This window comes from Enhydra lutris, unplaced genomic scaffold, assembly GCF_002288905.1.
Source record: "Enhydra lutris kenyoni isolate GAN:26980312 unplaced genomic scaffold, ASM228890v2 scaffoldscaffold30, whole genome shotgun sequence".
Classification (NCBI taxonomy): domain Eukaryota; kingdom Metazoa; phylum Chordata; class Mammalia; order Carnivora; family Mustelidae; genus Enhydra; species Enhydra lutris.
In genome coordinates, this window is record NW_019154114.1 from 11,776,562 (window position 1) to 11,795,155 (window position 18,594).

At 39.0% G+C, this 18,594-nt stretch overlaps 1 protein-coding gene across 6 annotated transcripts in view; it reads left to right on the forward strand.

Annotated features, from left to right (window-relative positions):
* The window catches only part of LOC111152888 (contactin associated protein like 4), a 240,396-nt gene that overhangs the window by 26,201 nt on the left and 195,601 nt on the right, over positions 1 to 18,594 (forward strand). For all 6 annotated transcript variants that reach the window (XM_022511606.1, XM_022511608.1, XM_022511611.1 and 3 more), the window contains exon 2: positions 9,387 to 9,497. In XM_022511606.1, the coding sequence (XP_022367314.1) occupies positions 9,387 to 9,497 (111 nt within the window). The remainder of the gene's footprint in view (positions 1 to 9,386; positions 9,498 to 18,594) is intronic.

Genomic DNA, 18,594 nt, shown 5'->3' on the forward strand with positions numbered 1-18,594 from the left:
AAGCTAGTATCCTCAAGTGAGTGTTAATTTTCATGCCGAGGTCAAATTTAATACTCAAAGAAGCTAAAGAATTTAGCAGTGGTCTACACTCAGTGGTATTTAATTGAGTTGAAATGTTATTTTGGATGATGAGGAGAGATGAAATTAGGATTGGCCTATATTTTGTCGCCTGCTCTTCTGAAAAATTGTACTTTATTTAAGACCACTTGTATCACTATTCCTTAAAACTTCTTTTTCTTCTTTTTCTTGCCAGAATGTTACTGTGTAGTAGCTGCCTCCATACATGGGTGGTTGACTTAGCTGTGGAGGGAAGAAGGGGGGTTGTATGGAACACAAACCACTTTTCAATCTTTAAACCAGCCTGATGAAGCCATAGAAAAAGCAGAAAGACATTTGCAGAAGGAACAAAGCTCTCCATTGGATAGGGATTAATCTGGAAGTCTGTTTTATTGGCTTCTGAGCTAGCGTGGTACTGGCTGCACTACACCCCAGACGAAGGAAGTCAGAGTGTGACCTGGAATGGGGCACAGTCACAGGAGAGTCTTAGCTCTCCCCCATGTGATTCCATTTTGCAGCCAGGATGCATTACTGAAGGCGCCGGTTCCACCTTCAGTTCCAGAGACAACCTGGAGCTGATCCATGTATTTTTTTTTTTTTAATCAGGAAGCTGATGATACTTTTCAGACATACCTGGGTCTTCTGGAAGTTCTTAGGATGAACTTCTGGGGCTTTTCTTTGATGTGTTGAGCGAATGCCTGAGATGATTACAACTGTGCAGATGAGCCTGCAGGGTTGGGAAGAACTCATTATCATGGCAGTAAAGGAAGACCCTGAGAAGAGGCAAAGGCTAGTGGTTCTGAGTTCACTATCACAAGGAAGTCAGCCATCATCACTTGTGTTGGGCAGAGACTCAAAGGCAGACATGACGGAGGGAAAGCTTTATAGCTGAAGGTATGCTCGGGTTGGAGGCTGCTGACATGGGGAAGCAGAAAGCAGGCTGAGCAGGAAGCAGGACATCCTATGTGATTGATCAGGTGTGTGTATTTGGTTCCTTCTATATTTGGTAGAGATTTAGAAATCTCTACGAAATACATTTATCCAGAACTAAGTTGAAAGCAGAGGTAAAAATTAGCAAAGTTGCAAGTTATTAGCCAAGTCCTGGCTGTTTGGGGCCAGTTGATACAGGGGTTATTATTTGGCTTTTTGGGCTTGTTACTGTAGATAGTAGGTTGGCTTCCTGGGCTGGTTGCTGTAGGTTATAGGTCAGAGTTGTATTTTTGTATGTCATCTGGCCATTGCCCTTTTGTATACCTATTCTCTAGTTGCGCAAGAGTCAGAGGTGCCTGAGGGACTGGATCCTGTGCCATGCCAGGGTGGGGAGATGGGACTACTCCTGGAATCTTGAAACTAGGCCTGAACAATTTGTAGAACTAACTTAGCCTGGGCTTATGGTAAAAGAACAATATTATTGTCTAATTTTTTGGATGAGGTCTTGGCTTGTACACAGTATTTTTTATATAGGCTAGCACAATTCCATAATTTCTTAGATTAGTTGATGATTCCTAATTTCAACTGAATGACAATTTCAATAATACAGATTAGAATAAGACATTTTGTTCAAGGAAACGGATTTCTTTTTTTTTTTTAATTTTTTTAAGATTATTTATTTATTTATTTATTTGACAGAGAGAGATCACAAGTAGACAGAGAGGCAGGCAGAGACAGAGAGAGAGGGAAGCAGGCCCCCTGCCGAGCAGAGAGCCCGATGTGGGGCTCGATCCCAGGACCCTGAGATCATGACCTGAGCCGAAGGCAGCGGCTTAACCCACTGAGCCACCCAGGCGCCCAGGAAACGGATTTCTTGAAGAGAAGGTCATTCCTTAATCCTGATTCTGTCAGTGGAATATTTGGACTAGGTCTTTTTGAGAAGACTGAGATTCTGTTGTTTCTAAAGCTCCTTGTCTAAGATCTCAACCCTGCCTCTAGGTGTATGGGAATTTTAAAAATATTTTAAGTATGGAAGTGCCTGGGTGGCTCAGCCGGTTAAGTGTCTGACTCTTGATCTCCACTCAGGTCTTGATCTCAAAGTTGTGAATTCAAGTCCCACTTTGGTTAAAAAAAAAAAAAAAAAATTAAGTATGTTTGCTCTCTATCCTGTCCTGTCCCATTATATCCTATCCTCTTCAATCCAGTCCTATCCTTCTCCAATGCATAGTCCTCTGGGAAACATGATTTATTAGCAAACATGCAGTGATTTTGGCAGGACTTCCAAATAATAGAGAAGGTTGTTTTACTCAGTGACAACTTAGCTAAATGCTACTGCAAATCAGACCTTTGTTTTGGTCAAGTATATTTAAGATTATCAATACTTGTTTCAATAGTGTACTCACTCAGAATAGGAGTTCTGTATCCTTGGGTAAATTATTTAACCATGGTATACCTTTTTCTTCAATTGTCCAATGGAGTTAATACTATCAAGTAATACAGACTATTTGTCAGGATCAAATGAGTTAATACATGTGAAGCACTGAGAACATAAGCAGCTAATAACATATACCCATTATCTTAGTACAGGTAGTATTACACAGAGATTAAGAAAATTGAATTACTTTTATTAAAAACTGAACAGCTTTTACTTACTTATGAGAATTATGCATTAAAGCCCTTAGTAAAATAAAATTAAATTACTTTCAATCGAGCTATATTAAAATACTTACGCTGTAGCTTGCATCTTTATTTGTAAGAGGCTATTGAGTTTTTTTATATACACAATTTGCCAGAGATCTAATTTATCATTGTCTTTTAATGACAATGGTAAGTTTTTCTCTCATGTGAAGAATAAATGGTGACTTTTCTGAGATATTGACCCAAAAGCTGTAGGTTTGTGTATCTTTGTGTGTGTGTGTGTGTGGTATGTGAAAATGTCTCAATATAAATTAGGTTAATATGGATATTCTAACAGAATTCATTAAAATTATCTTCTACATGTAATCAGGGTATAGAATTTTTTTTTTACAAAAATAGATTAAAAACTCTAGTTTCACATTTCTGAGTGTATCAAGGGTAATGTTGAAATTCTAATATGACTTTCAGAAAGGTTGAATAAAAAATAACAATTTTGGAAAAACACAGAGTAGTAAGAGTCATGTCCATTTCTTCCTCTAATAGAAAAAGACATTAATTAACCAAACATGTCCTACTACGGTTTTGAATAGTACAAGTCTTCCCCCTTAATGACTGTATTTTTTTTTAAAGATTTTATTTATTTATTTGACAGACAGAGATCACAAGTAGGCAGAGAGGCAGGCAGAGAGAGAGGGGAAGCAGGCTTCCTGCTGAGCAGAGACCTCGATGCGGGATTCAATCCTAGGACCCTAAGATCATGACCTGAGCTGAAGGCAGAGGCCATAACCCATTGAGCCACCCAGCGCCCAATGACTGTATTTTTAAATTTCATTAGCCACTGGACTCTTAATGAGCTCCTGTGCCCCTTTGACCTAGATGTATCCCCCGCCTGATCCCTCCGATCATAGAGACGTCAGGCTGTACTCGGTCCACATGTGGTTCCTGCAGGGAGTTGGGGCAGTGCAGTTGGCTACTCACCTGTGGCCGCTGAGCTGGGTGAGGGGTGGGACGGGGTGGGAGCTGAGTCCCCAGCATGCACTGCGGGCAGCCCAAAGCCTGGGTGGAAGTTGTGATGACTCCCGTTCTGCCCTCTAGCCCCTAGGAGGAAAGCAGATGCTGGCCAGAACTCTCTTGCTGGGAGGTAGACAGCCCAGTCTGTCCCGCGTGCGGGTGGTGAGGGGTGCAAAGAGCAGCCCCGGGGGCCAGGGAGGCCTCAGTCTCACTGGGCCTATCTTAACAGGTGGGGAGGGCAGCGAAACAGTTCCATCCTGCTCCTGTCATTCAGAAGCCTTCCTTCTCAGTGTCAAAAGACAGATCGAGAGGAGTTGGGGGCTAGGACCTCCACACCACGGCAAAGCAAAGGCTGTAGAGAAAAAGAACGGGCGGCACATATGCCAATGATGGGCCGGAAGCAGAGGTGAGCGGCCTGCAGCACTGGGGGAGAAGTGGGCTGGGGTAAAAACCCCAGCCTGGGCGGCACATCTGCTCACAGCAGCAGGAGGGGGCCGCAGAGGTCGAAGGGACGGTCCCAAACTGCCCCCTCCACAGTTAGCACAGGTGCTTCCTGCTTGATGACTTGTGCGGTGGGCAGTCCTTCGGAGACTTGCAGGGATGGGTGTGAAGGCCCAGTACTGTACACTGTATATTTATGTTTGCAAATGTGTACATTATATATGTAATACATGTGTTGTATGTATAATATATAATATGTGTATATATTTATAATAATATAATGATATATAATATGTATAACCTATAGCATATTCAGACATGTAAATACGTGTGTACTAATGCATATATAACTTTAAATCTACAAAATATTTACACATATAAATACATATTTTTATACATTTATATATACATATAATGTATAAACCATATAAGTATATGTATATTTCTGGTTTGTGTGATTCATGTTTATGTATATGTATACATGTATGTATTCTTTTTTTAATGACACATTTATATGTATATGTGTTCATACAAAATATATTCATATATATTTACAAGGATAGCATACAGTGAATGCCATCACTTATAATTTAATAGCCAACTTAGCATTTATACAGCCTTTATACACATTATAAATGTACATGTATACATTATGATGTATGTATATGTATGTACATGTATGTATTAAATTATCTATATATTATACACACAAACATATTACACACACATATATGTAAGTACACATTTGTGCATATGCAAATATACTATGTGCATATTGTAATACATACATACTATTATGTGCATAAGATAAATGTACATATATATACATCTCTGATGTAGGGACCAGGATGGTCATGATCTGACGTAGTATTTTGTTTAAAAATAATACAGTTATGTTTTTGAACTGACTTAGTATGTTATTTCAGATTTGAATGCTCCTTGCTTAAATACGTACATATTTATGCACTCTGAACAATGATCATATGCTCTCTGAGAAGCTGTAAATTATTAATCATGAGTATTTGAGGAAGCCGAGAGTTCTAGATGGGAGATTAGTCCAGAGAAGACTAGTTCACTGGGTTGCTTTTCTAGAGTCTAGGATAGGGTTTCTCCGCTACTGCACTATTGACATTTGGGATTGGATAATTCTTTGTCATGGAGGATTGCCCTGTGCACTATAGGATGATGGCAGCACCCCTGGCCTCCACCCACTAGATTCTAGAATTTCCCCAAGCTGTGATGACTAGAGTGTCTCCAGATGTTGCTAACTGTCCCCTGGGGTGTTAAGTCACCTTCAGTTGTGGTTCACAGCTTTGCAAGTCTAGAACGTGTATTTCACTGCATTTACTGGTGCCATCAGAGAAAGCTTTTTTTCTGGAATTCAGTTCACAGGAGACTGATGTTTAATCCATAATTCCATTTTCTTAAGGTCTAGAGGGACTATTCCTTTTACTCCAGACTTGTTATTGCCGTCTGAAACCTCCCTCCCTTGTTTCAAGACTGTTGAAGATCAATAGTTTTATAGTTTATTTATTATTTTATAGTTTTGTGGTAATAAGTTGCTTGGCACATCTGGAATAAGAGTAATACGACTTTTTTTTTTTTTTAAAGATTTTATTTATTTATTTGACAGAGAGATCACAAGTAGGCAGAGAGGCAGGCAGAGAGAGAGGGGGAAGCAGGCTCCCTGCTGAGCAGAGAGCCCGACGTGGGGCTCCATCCCAGGACCCTGAGATCATGACCCGAGCCAAAGGCTGACGCTTAACCCACTGAGCCACCCAGGCGCCCCAGTAATACAACTTCTTGAGGGACAGTTGTTTATGTCATAATGGTATCTGATGAAATTCCTGTATTCCAAATCTAAAGAAATAGTTGTAGTTAGGTCGTTCTTACATCCTGGATTCTAGGCCCCAGCTAACTTTTTAGACATCGTGGTTCCACTTCAGTGAGACAAGCAAATTAACCAAAGTCTGTATGTCAGTTACCTCATCTGTAAGTAATATTGGTATCTCAAAGAGGAGAGAGAGTGATAGAGATTAATAACTTTGTGAAAATTGTTAAGTTCTTAGCACAGAATATTTACTGAATGTCTGTTTGTTATTATTAGTTTTATGCAAGAATAACTTTAGAATATTTTATTGCTAAATAAACACACAGTAGTTCATGGGGGAAATATGTATGTTCGTGGTAAAACATAATAAGGTCAGGTAGTCACCACTCAGACCAATAACTGGAACTTTACCAAACACCAGAAGCCTCCCTGACCCATTTCCCATATCCCATGTCTTTCCCCCTATAAATGAAATCACACCCATTCTCTTATTTTAATGCCACCATAAGCTAAAAATAGAACAGTATTGATTCTCAGTTTATAATGGCAAAAACAAATGAGCAGTAAATATATGCCCTCAAGAGTGATTGCACTAGAGAGGCATTTTACATCTGAAACATCGATTTGAATCTGCATAATTGATTGTGAATTGCAGTTAAACACCCTTTTTTGGTCACACTTACACCTGAATACTAATAATGATTCAAAAATGACTGTACTTCTGGTAAATACACCGGCACATGCCCTCTCCCCATAGAGATCATGCACTTGTTTGCACATGCAGACGCACGCATGGCCCTTTCCACGGTGCTCTAAGGCGTTTTGGTAAGTTGCTCATGGCTGGGCATAATCAGAACTCCCTCTGTCACCCCATGAATTGTGTGTCTCTTTATGTCTGTCCTCCTTAATACTTGAATTACCCACAGAGGGACAGGGTCAGTACTTAGGCCAATCAGTAGACATGCGTGAACCGTGGGCCAGTTACCAAGTCTGTCTTAAGAGTTAGCTGAAGAACTTCAGGTGTGCAGGAAGAAAAAGTGGACTCTAAATGAAAATGAGATGGTCTTAAAAAGTGAAATGCTATCTCAGGCAAATTCTTCTGAAAGGCGTGCCGATGTTAAGTTGGCATTCCTTATCTCTTATACTCTAGACATTTAGCTTTAAAGAAAAACATTTCAAATAGCAGGACTTACAACAATATTGTAGTTTGAATACTAAAGCAATGAAACTACTAATGACTTTAAAAATAACTGTTCAGGCAGAATAAGCTTCATAAAATTTCAAATGAATCTAGATAATTCCTAGATTAATTTAAATGAAATTGCTTACTGTTAATTTAAAAATTAGGACAATAACCTTGCATGATTTTTAATTACCAATTATGTTAAATTCTAAATATGAAAGAAGTATTTTTTCTGATTAGAGTAAAAAATGGCAACAACTTAATAATTGTATAAAATAAAAGACAAATATATAAAGATTGAATATATTGAAGAACTAACTGAATAAAATAAGCATATATGGATATTGTGGTCACCATGAGATTATTCTTATCCCTTCCCTCTTTCTTTGTGCCTTATTTTTAATTTTGTATGTGGTACACATAAAAGCATAGATGATAGGGGCGCCTGGGTGGCTCAGTGGGTTAAAACCTTTGCCTTCCGCTCAGGTCATGATCCCAGGGTCCTGGGATCGAGCCCCGCATCGGGCTCTCTGCTCAGCAAGGAGCCTGCTTCCCCCTCTCTCTCTGCCTGCCTCTCTGCCTACTTGTGATCTCTCTCTCTCTCTGTGTCAAATAAATTTAAAAAATCCTAAAAAAAAAAAAAAAGCATAGATGATAGACAGATGTATGCTTTCATATGTATCCTTATGTGCATGTTGATGTATACATACATGTATATACACACACTATAGACACATTACCTTCCTCCAGAAGTAACCACTATCCTGAATTTTATGCTTTTCATTTCTTTGTTTTTTTAAATAGTTTTTTAAAATTCACATGTATTCCTAAACAACATATTGCTTAGCTTTGCTTATTTTTAAGATACTTAAAACTATCAAATATGTCTTATATGGTCTCTTATAATTTGATTTTTTTCACTAAAAATTTTGTGTCTAAAGATCCAACCATATCTTCAGTGTGCATTTGTGTGTTTCCTTTGTATTGATGCAGATTACTCCATTGTGATGAGTACTATAATTCATTGATCTGTTCTTTGGTCATTGGGTGTTTGAGTTGTGAACGATTCTTTTCTATTATGAGCAGTGTTGCTGGAAACTGCATGTCTCCTGGTGCACAATGCAAGAGTTTCTCTAGGTCAGTGTTTCCCAACTTTTCTCTTCTCATAGGACAGAGAAAATACTAGTACTTGTATCACATCCTTGGGTTAGAAAGGCAAACTCCTTGAGACCAACAGTTCGTCCTAGGGATACTCTGCCCAGGATGGCATATGTATCAGGGGAATTGGAAGAGCGTCAGGGTACGGAAAGTTCAAATGCACAAGCTAATGACAAATGGTTTTTTAAAGTAGGTGCTCAAATTTACACTCCTACTAGCAGCCTGTTGGAGCTTCTCTTGGCCCACATTCTGCAGATGATCTGGTGTTGTCAAAATTCTCAAATCTTGAGAATATACTGTCTGTAAAATAGTATCTAACTGTAGTCTTGATTTACACTTCTTTTTACTGATGAGTTAGATCATCAGTTTATATAGGTTCTGTTCTGTGAGCTCTCCGCTCTTCTGTTGTGCTATTTTTCCAAGTGTGTTTTCTAACTGATTTAAAGGTAGTTTTTCTTTCTCTCTGTCTCTCTTTTTTAAAAAAAGATTTATTTATTTTAGAAAGAGAGTGTGTGTGTGAGTTGGGGGTCAGGCAGAGGGAAAGAATCTTCAAGCAGAGTCCCTGATGGGCATGGAGCCTAACCCAGGACTTGATCTTATAAGCCATGAGACCATGACCTGAGCTGAAACCAAGATTCAGACGCTCAACCGAGTCACCTAGGCAACCCCATTTTTATTTTATTTTATTTTCCTTAATTTAGCATACTAATCATATGCTGTTTTGCACGTACTTTTCACAGATGATGTTTCTCTTTGTGTCTTTTGGCAACCATAATTTCTTAATTTTAATATAGTTTAATTTATAAATCTTTCCTTATATACATTTTTTATAAATTCAGTATACTGACTAGGTATTTTTGTTTCTTGCTTTTGGTAAACCTTTTTTCCACTTCAAGATATTATCATTTCTGTGGAAATGTTTCTTCCCTATTTTCCTATTCTCTTGTCTTTCAATTCTTTTTTCTTTTCTTACTGAACTTAATAGACCCCGAATGGAAAATTGCATATAAGCAGCGGGCATGTTGTTCGAGATCGTGGTACCTTTTTGCTTGGTTTTGTTTTGTTTGTTTGACCTGTTGGATCCAAGAAAGCGGTCAGCACTGTACTCACCTGAACGCGGGTTTTCCCTTTTGGCAGATGATTGTGATGAGCCTCTGGTGTCCACCTTGTCTCAGGCATCATTCAGCAGTTCGTCCGAACTTTCTAGCAGTCATGGTGCTGGATTTGCAAGACTAAATCGAAGAGATGGTAAGTCTGCTTTTTTCCTTCTGATCGGTTCATGATGAATCTCATTAAATTTCCATTCTCTTACAATAAAATCATTGCAGTATTTTGAAAGGAGGTTCATTTCTCAATCAGCAAATGGCTGGAACTCATGGGACATTTAGGGCCTGTAGGCCTGGTTCTGGAACGGCCAAGGGTCACATCCTATTTTAAAATCCTGTATCATCATTTCAGCACCAGAAGAACCGAATTCCTTCAGTATGGTGAGCTTCATTATCTCTTATAAAATAAACCTTTCCACAACAATATACATCATTATGTAGATAGTAGCCATGAAAATTTAACTGACCCTCTATTTCAAGTTAAATAGGGATCTCGCCAGAAGAGGTAATTTTCAAAGATGCTAGTTATTTAAAAATAAGAATCCCACCGTTTGTTTCATTCTCAATATAGGTGACATGATTTTCTCTTCTGTGGAGGAAAGAGAACTTAATAAGTTTCGTGCTCCTGTAGGAATACTCAGTTCATACTGTTGACAATCTCTTAGGTAGGTTGTGTTTGATTGCTTGACTATGTTTAAAGGAAGGTGAGGATAATTAAAAGGCAACTTGCTATTGAAGTAAGAGAGAATTTCAAAACTCTGCACACTTAGACACAGCATCATCGTGGCCCCTTTCCATAATATGCTAAGGCAAAAGCCATCTGCACTTACATTCTATGGAAGGAGGCTTGGCAATCCTAACACAGAAAACATTTTTAGCAACCATGAAAAAATAGACACCGACATCATATATTATTGAAACCGTGATTTGCTCATTTATTATCCCCTTCTCGCATGCCATATGTCAGCCACTTCTCATTTTTCTCCTTGGTGTTATCCTTGGTGCTGTTGTAATGCTTGAGCACAATGAACATTGGACATAACAAATGGATCATACGTGTGTCTGTCTGTCTGTCTGTGTTTTGCCATCTGGTACACATGATAAATATCTGATACTTTAGCATGACTTTAAATTTAAGTTTATTTTAAAATGATATCTCCTCTTATTTGAGACAATCACTTATGTGTGTTTCTGGGTGTGAAAGCATCAGTGGGAGAGCAAACACAGAGATCCTTGTATCAAATGGGGAATTTGAAGAGCTTTGAATACATTTACGTAGACCCTGCTTGTCTGTTACTTTTATTTGCCTTGTAGTGAGGGTTAATGGTCACACTGGACTCTCTCTCCTTATTTGCAATTCTGAATTTTTGACCAAAGGCAAGTGAGCTCTCCTAGCCCCTCTGGAGACCAGTCCAGCCCTTGCCCCCACAGTTCTCCTAGCAGGAATGCTGACATCACAGCACTGATCTTACAGTGAGCCCTTATAGTCCTTTTCAAAGTAGGGCAGGCTTTTACATTTACCATAGCTCCATTTGAATAATAAGAGCTTTCTTAGAATCTGGCCCATGGAAGGGTACAAAATTTAATTTAACTATTTATCATTATTTTGTTTGTTGAAATTTAATAAATCACACAAAATATATATGTTATTAATTGGATCAGGTCATATTTTACATTTATTTATAGACTCATCAGAAGTCCTCATGAGTGAGACTCATTTTCATTCTTAATTCGTTTCTATGGCTCTTGGTGAACCACAATATCAAACTTCATGAATCTCATTTGCATGTTAATGAAATGGAGAAACAAAAACAGGATCATTTTAATTATCTTTTGCTGGTTGTCAACCTACTTGATTACATTTTTTTCTTTTTTATCTAGTTTTTCTTTTTTCTTTCCTCTTAATTACATCAAGTGTTTACAAAGGAATGTCAGATTTTGAGTGATTTATTAAAGGCTATATGTTATTTCTACTATCTACATTTCTTGTAGTTTATTTATTTTTAAAGATTTTATTTATTTGAGAGAGAGAGAGAGTGTGAGAGAGAGTGAGTGGGGGGCAGAGAACGAAAGAAGCGGGTTGCCTGCTCATCAGGGAGTCTGGCATAGGGCTCGATCCCAGGACCCTGAGATCATGACCCAAGCCAAAGGCAGTTGCTTAACCCACCGAGCCACCCAGGTGCCCCTCCTTGCAGTATATTTAGGCTGTGGAAGGGTGTTTCGTCAAGTCAGGAGGTCATGTATAAATAAACCAAATCAACAAATGAAGGTCAAAGTGTCCCAGAAACACAGATAGAGTGACCTCTCTCTTGTGGAATCTAGAAAACTTAAAGCCAAAGAAAGACAAACGAGAAACAAAGAATTAGGCTCATCCAGCTGCTCTTCTCTCTCTGTGAGCTAAATGCCTCGGTTAACTGTGAACATGAGGCTCTGTTATTCCCGTGCTGGGAGAAGGAGACCAGGAAAAGATACTGTTGAACATAATGAGTCTACCAGGAGGGAAGAAGAAAAATGAACCTTTCAAAGGAATATTAATTAAATTTTACCAGTTGAATACTATTGTGGGTTGAGTTGTGTCCTCCAAAAGAATGTATTCAAGTTCTCACAGATTCTTACCCACGTGACTCTATTTGGACATAGGGTCTCCACAGTGTGATCAAGTTAGGGTCGTATGGGATTAGGTCATACTGGATTTTGGATCAGTGAGCTCCAGATCAGCCTTCTCCAGAGAATGAGATTTGGAGACACACAGGGACAGAAGAGACCAATAGAAGAAGGCCATGTGGAAATGGAAGATGTAGAAATGGAAGCAAAAATTGGAACGATATGGCTGCAAACCAAGATAAGTGTGTATTGCTAGTAACTGCCAGATGCTAGGAGGAGGCCGGGAAGGAGTCTTTTCTAAAGCTCCAGAAGAAGGAGCATAGACCTGCTGACACCATGATTTTGGACTTCCACTCTCCAAAACTGTGAGAAAATAATTCTGTTGTTTTAAGCTGCCCAGTTTGTGATATTCAGTGTTAGCAGCCTGGGCAGCTAGTACCAGTGCCGTTGAGCAAATGACTTCTTTTCCATACTTGTTTGTACTGGGAGGATGCCTCTCAACTTGAACCTGGAAGATTTCATAGCTCAGAGAACTGTAATCCAGATGTAACGGTAAATAACACAGACAAACAAAAAGCCATCACTGCTAATACTGGCTACATAATGGAATTCAGCCCCTCTCTGCCTTTATGTAATACCATATTGTTACAGTTTCAGTGTAGTTTGAATTATGATGGGCACCTAAAGTTACTGCTGTCAATGTCAAGTTCAAACAGGCTCTAGTGCACCATCTGGTAGTCCAAGTGTGTTCTTAGGACAGAATATAAGGAAGCCACGTAAGTAGAACTGTTCTTCATGCTGCGGTGTAATCCAAATGACAATTTGTATTTTCATGTGCTCGGGAAACCTAGGAAATGGTTTATTGCAAACTGATATACTTGTGTGTACATGTAAAATAGTAAAGTAGTAAATAAAGTTATTATGCACAGCAAAAATAAAATACTTACAGATATGCGTGCGAACATATATACGTACATGTGTTTATTTATGTGTTTATTTATATAGCAGATTGCTTCCATAACTGAAAAATATGGTAAGTTCTCCCTCATCTATTCTGTAAGATCAAAATATATCCTATTTGGGGCGCCTGGGTGGCTCAGTGGGTTAAAGCCTCTGCCTTCGGCTCGGGTCATGAACCCAGGGTCCTGGGATCGAGCCCCGCATCGGGCTCTCTGCTCAGCAGGGCAGGCTGCTTCCTCCTCTCTCTCTGCCTGCCTCTCTGCCTATTGTGATCTCTGTCTGTCAAATAAATAAATAAAAATCTTTTAAAAAAAATATATATCCTATTTTGCTAGAAAGTTGAATGTTTGTCTCTATTTTCCCACTGTCAGTTTTTTTTTTAACTGCAGCTAAACCCTTCTAGTCTAAATGCTTACAGAGCAGTGTTTTACCCATGCCTGTAGAATTTGCTGTTAAAATCGAGCATTTATCTGTAGAGAAGTTAGCATATTTGGTTAATTGACAGAACTCCCATTTTCAGATGTACTTCTAATGAGAATAATTATGATATTCTATACAGGGTTATTTGGTGATTTTTACTGCCCTAAATCACTGTGCTTGTTCGCATACAACTATCATGCCTAAATTAAAACCCAAAAGAAAAATCCCCAAGGTATGCATGATGCATGTCAGTGCTGAAAAGGACAGATAAGGTGAATGTTTCCTGCTGTTAAACAGATTGCATAAAATCTTTTATAATTATCACATTTTAAAAAAGATAGCAGTAATGCACTTAATAACAAATGCTTTCTTTATGAGGAAAAGAATAAGAGATAAATTTTGCACAGAACTGGAAAGACTCAAGCCTAAGGAAAGGGGAGCCTTGTTGGCACAGTGGGTGTGGGTCAGGAGTGTGCCTGAGAGGTCCCCAGGACAAGAGGTGGGGTGGACAAGCTTCCTGACTGAAAAGAATACGGATTTGGTGCATTGGGGATGGCCTTTTCTTGTATGTGTTAGGGAACAAGAGACGCCAGCAGTTTATTTGCTTCTGTGTTCTGTTTCCCCATTAAACCCAGAATCTGATGTGCCTAAGTAAGCCCTTGGCACCTGAGTAATTACCAAATTGCAAGGGGCATACACCTTTATGCTGATTCGGGCTGTGAGTACATGACTTCTCACCTGCTCTGCCTGATTCTTCTGTCTCCTGCCCTAACTTATCTCCAGGATTAGGAGATACACAGTTCTTAACAGTGAGACGAGAGCACTTAAACCCAACTAAATCCCTGAGTAGTCAGATCCCTGAGAGTTACCCCTATAGTCACAGAACACAAGCAACCCCAGCACACTTGATCCTTAGCTAACGTACTCTCATACTGTCCCTCTCCAGTGGATCATAAAATTTTACGTGAAAAGCAGACACTTCCGGATTAGACATATCTGAGACCAGTTTACCATTCTAGGGTTTAAATTACTGAAACCGCTTACTCATTTAAGGACAGAAAAAAAATTTAACCACTATGATTTAATTTCCTACTTTTCTTTCTTTCTTTCTTTTTTTAAGATTTATTTATTTGAGAGAATGGAGAGGAGAGGAGTAGAGGGAGAGGGCAGGAGAATCTTAAGCAGACTCGGGACCAGGCACAGAACCTTATGAGAGCTCCAAGTGGGGCTCAGTCCCACGTCCCTGAGATCACAGCCTGAGCCAAAACCAAAAGTCGGATGGATAACTGACTGTGCCACCCAGACACCCCTTTAATTTCCTTATTATCTGTTGAAAGAATAGGGTTGGTACTGAAGTGGAATTCGCTTTATGGAAAATGATCTTGGCTCTGATATGACCATAAGAAAAGCTCTGTCCCAAGAGAATGTTAAACAGTTTCAAAGCGTGTCCTGCGCATTAACCGCAGTTTAGTAAACCACACGGGACCAAATGCATACATTACAAAGGTAATCTCGGGAAATTTGGGCTTCCATTTAACTCTGGTAGGAAGAGTTGATTTCTTCCTGACTAATTACAAAGCTAAACAGTAATTACACTTATATTTTATATGTCCATTAGTAGCTCAAAGTAAAGATAAAACGTTGTCCTAATATCCTTAGTCAAAGTCTGTGAACTAGGGTCATCTGATGGTTCTATTTAAAATATTCTACTTTTTTAGCAACCAGAAATTGGTTTATGAGGTTAAAAAAGAACTTCCAAAGAGATTAACATTTTGATAAAGGTTTGGAAAATGAAGTTCTAGATCAATTTTATGGTCCGTGGTGTGTCATCTGTGCTTATAGATTATATTTTGTATGCTGGCCTTGAGAAGGTGGAATAAAAATGAGTGAAGATTTACATCTTATTTCTCCATATTCCTATATCCTGTGTTCATTAAGGCAGAGGAGAGCTTGCTATCATTTCTGTGATTAATATAGAATCCCTTCCACTCTTCTATTGATTCACTTGACTTAACACCAGAGTTGATCATCCACCTGGCTGCTTGGCTCTCTCTTTACTTGGGATGTGGCCATCCCTTCGGGGCTCCTTCCTTAAGGGTATGTTCCATTCTCTTCTCATCTCTTCTGCCAGAGTCCTGGTCTTCCCTCTATCTTACCCTTATTGTCTTTGTCTGCCCTCTAGCACACTTCCTTCAACTCTAAACCAATCTGATAATGTAATCCGAGTAGATGTGCCAAGTAGCCAATCCTAAGCAATTTATGGTGATAAAAAATTCTGGTTTTGGCAACACAAAAACTAGATCGTAATACTAAATTATGAGTTGCCTTAGGGAAATGAAGTTTCCTCCTTTCCTATAAAAGTAGAGATCAAGGATCTCTAAACTCCATGACAATATAGCCTTCTTATTTATACTGCTTTATAAGCAATATCTTTTCTTTCTGACTCGCTCTAATAATGGAGAGTTTTTCAAAGCATGTGAGTGAGTGAAAGTCAAGGGCCTTCAATAAGAAAGTAAGTAGGGTACGTTAAGGCAGATTGTTCTTCTCTGTGCCCTCAAGTGAGAAGACACAGAATGCTCCTGGTTTAGAAAATGTCCTAAACTAATCCTAATCCTAAATCTAGCAATTCAAGTTATAGATACTGAATACCAAATACTGAAATTGATACAGTCCCTTAAATTTGGTCAATTAAAATACATTATTAAAATTTAAAGTTATCATTAATATAAATTACCTTTCTTTGTGTATATCTAATACTTTTCAGAGTGCCAAGGGGAAAATTTCACATGTAAGGACAGAGAAAACCGTGAGTTATGGGATCATGTGGTGTGTTAGGTGGATTCTTCCAGAAGCACACCCGGGGCCATGATGAGGTGCCGGTAGTTTATTAGGGGATATCTACCAGGAGAATACAGTGAGGGAGGTGGGGGAGAAAGCAGAGTGAGGAAGGGAAAGAAACCAAACAATTGCAAGTCAAGTCTTATACACAGCCTGATCCCCCAGGAAACTCTGGATGTTCAGATTATTCCTATGTTGTCCTACCTCATGGTAAAGGAACTGAGTCTAGCAAGGTGGCTGGTCAGTTTAGGAAAGTTAATGTCTCAGGCAGCTTGGGCTGCTGTAACAAAATACTATAGAGGTCGTAAGTGGTAGATATTTATTTCTTGCTCTTCTGGAGGCTGGGAAGTCTTGAGATCGAGATGGTGGCAGATTCAGTTCCTGGTGAGAGCCTGCTTTAGCTAGTAGATAGCCACCTTCTCGCTGTGTGCTCACGGCAGCCTTCCCTTGATGTGTCTGGGGAGAGCGCTTCTGTCTTCCTCTTCCTAAAAGAGCACTAATCCCGTCACCAGCGGCCCACTCTCAAGACTTCATCTAAACCTAAATACTTCTGCAAGTTAGCACCAAATACCATCACACTGGGGGTTAAGGCTTCAACTATGAATTTTGGGGGGACGTATTCAGTCTTTAACAGCTTCATTTCTATAAACTAGTAAACCAGCCAGAAAGTGTTAACTGCTTGAGGATATCTGATAGAAACCCAAGATAGCCAGACCTGCAAGGGGGGAGAGATCCTGGAGAGAAAGGAAATAGTATATAGTGAGCCTGACATTTTCTGCACCAAACAAGAGCTTCAAAATATATGAAGAAAAATGGACAGAAACAATAGGAGAAACAGACAATACAAATTGACACACAAAACGGAGTGAGGAGCTTTTAACTGCTGTCTCTCTGACTCTTATTAAAGAAGTAGGCAAAAAACACTGAAAGTACAGAAGATTTTAACAGCAAAGTTAACAAATTGGACAAAATATGTAAATATGTAATTTATATTTGTATAATGGGTAGGTTGTATAAAACCCTACCCCCAACAACTACAGAATACACATTCTTATCCAGTGTACCTTTGCACATTTACTTAAGCTTATTCTGGGCCATAAAAATTGTTTGAACAGATCTCAAAGGATTTAAATCCTACAGAATAAGTCCCTTGGCCATTGTTGAATTAAGCTAGAAATCAATGATTAAGAAAAACTTCAAAACCTAAAAAGGTGTGGAATTTAATTAATATACTTTCCAAAAAGAAATCTCGATAGAAATTAGGGGACATTTTAATTCAATGAAAACCAAATGCTGTAGGTCAAAACTGAGATGAAGCTTCGTCCAGGCTAGCAGCCTTCCTTGCACATATTACAAAAAAAAGGGCAGGCTAAATATTAATGATCTGATCATTGCCTACTTCTGCTATTTCCTGAGAATTTCTTTAAAAAATGGCAGATTAAACAAAAAGTAAGCAAAAGGACAAGAAAAAACTGCATTGATTAATGCAATAGAAAAGACGCAATACAATCAATAAGACAAAACTATAACAAGAGGACATTTCAACAAACTTTTCTGCTAATCATGGTGAACATTTAAATGAACTGAAAAAATTATTGGAAAAACACAACCTAAAAAGTTGTGTCCAAGAAATAAAATGGATAATTTAAATATCCCTCTGTCTGTTAAAGATAGTGAATCCATAATTCACACGCTCCAACGGAGAAAACTCCAGGCTAAAATGCCTTCATACGTGAATTCTCCCAGATACTTTTAAGGAAGATAAAACTCTAATCTTCCACATTCTCTTCCAGAGGACAGAAAAAAAGTCAGAATACTTCCCAGCTCATCTGTGAGGCCAGCATAACCTTGATACCAAACCCTGTCAAGGACAAACAAGAAAGGAAAATTAAAAGCCACTCTCTCTCATGAATATACATGCAAAATACTCCAAACAAAATGTTAGCCCATATGTGTGGAGGGACTGGGACTGAGCTTCAGAATGAGAACATGCCCTCTTGGCTAGAAAGCCCATGTGCTCTCCAAGCCGGGTGGGTCAAGTCACCAAAGAAACAGTGAAAGCAGGGGCATGGAGCCTTCTAGTCTGATATCATACAGAAGAATCCTGAGCATCTTCCCGAGCAGGGGATCTCGCAGAAGTGTGAGGATAGCCAGCAGTAGAAAATAATCTTTTTTTTTTTTGTATTCACTCTTATTAGAGACTATGGGCATTAAAGATGTGCTGTAATCTGTTGGACATCTCTTGGGTGACACATCCTCTCAGCCACACCTCTATCTCTAGCCAGTGAGGTAAGGAGCAAGTCCAGCTTCCAACAGGTATAACAGGGCCTCCTCTGGGATTGTACCACTTACCTGAAGCTTCCTGTCCATGGTTTCCTTGATGCTCCCAGGGAATCCAAGGGACATTATAATTGTGA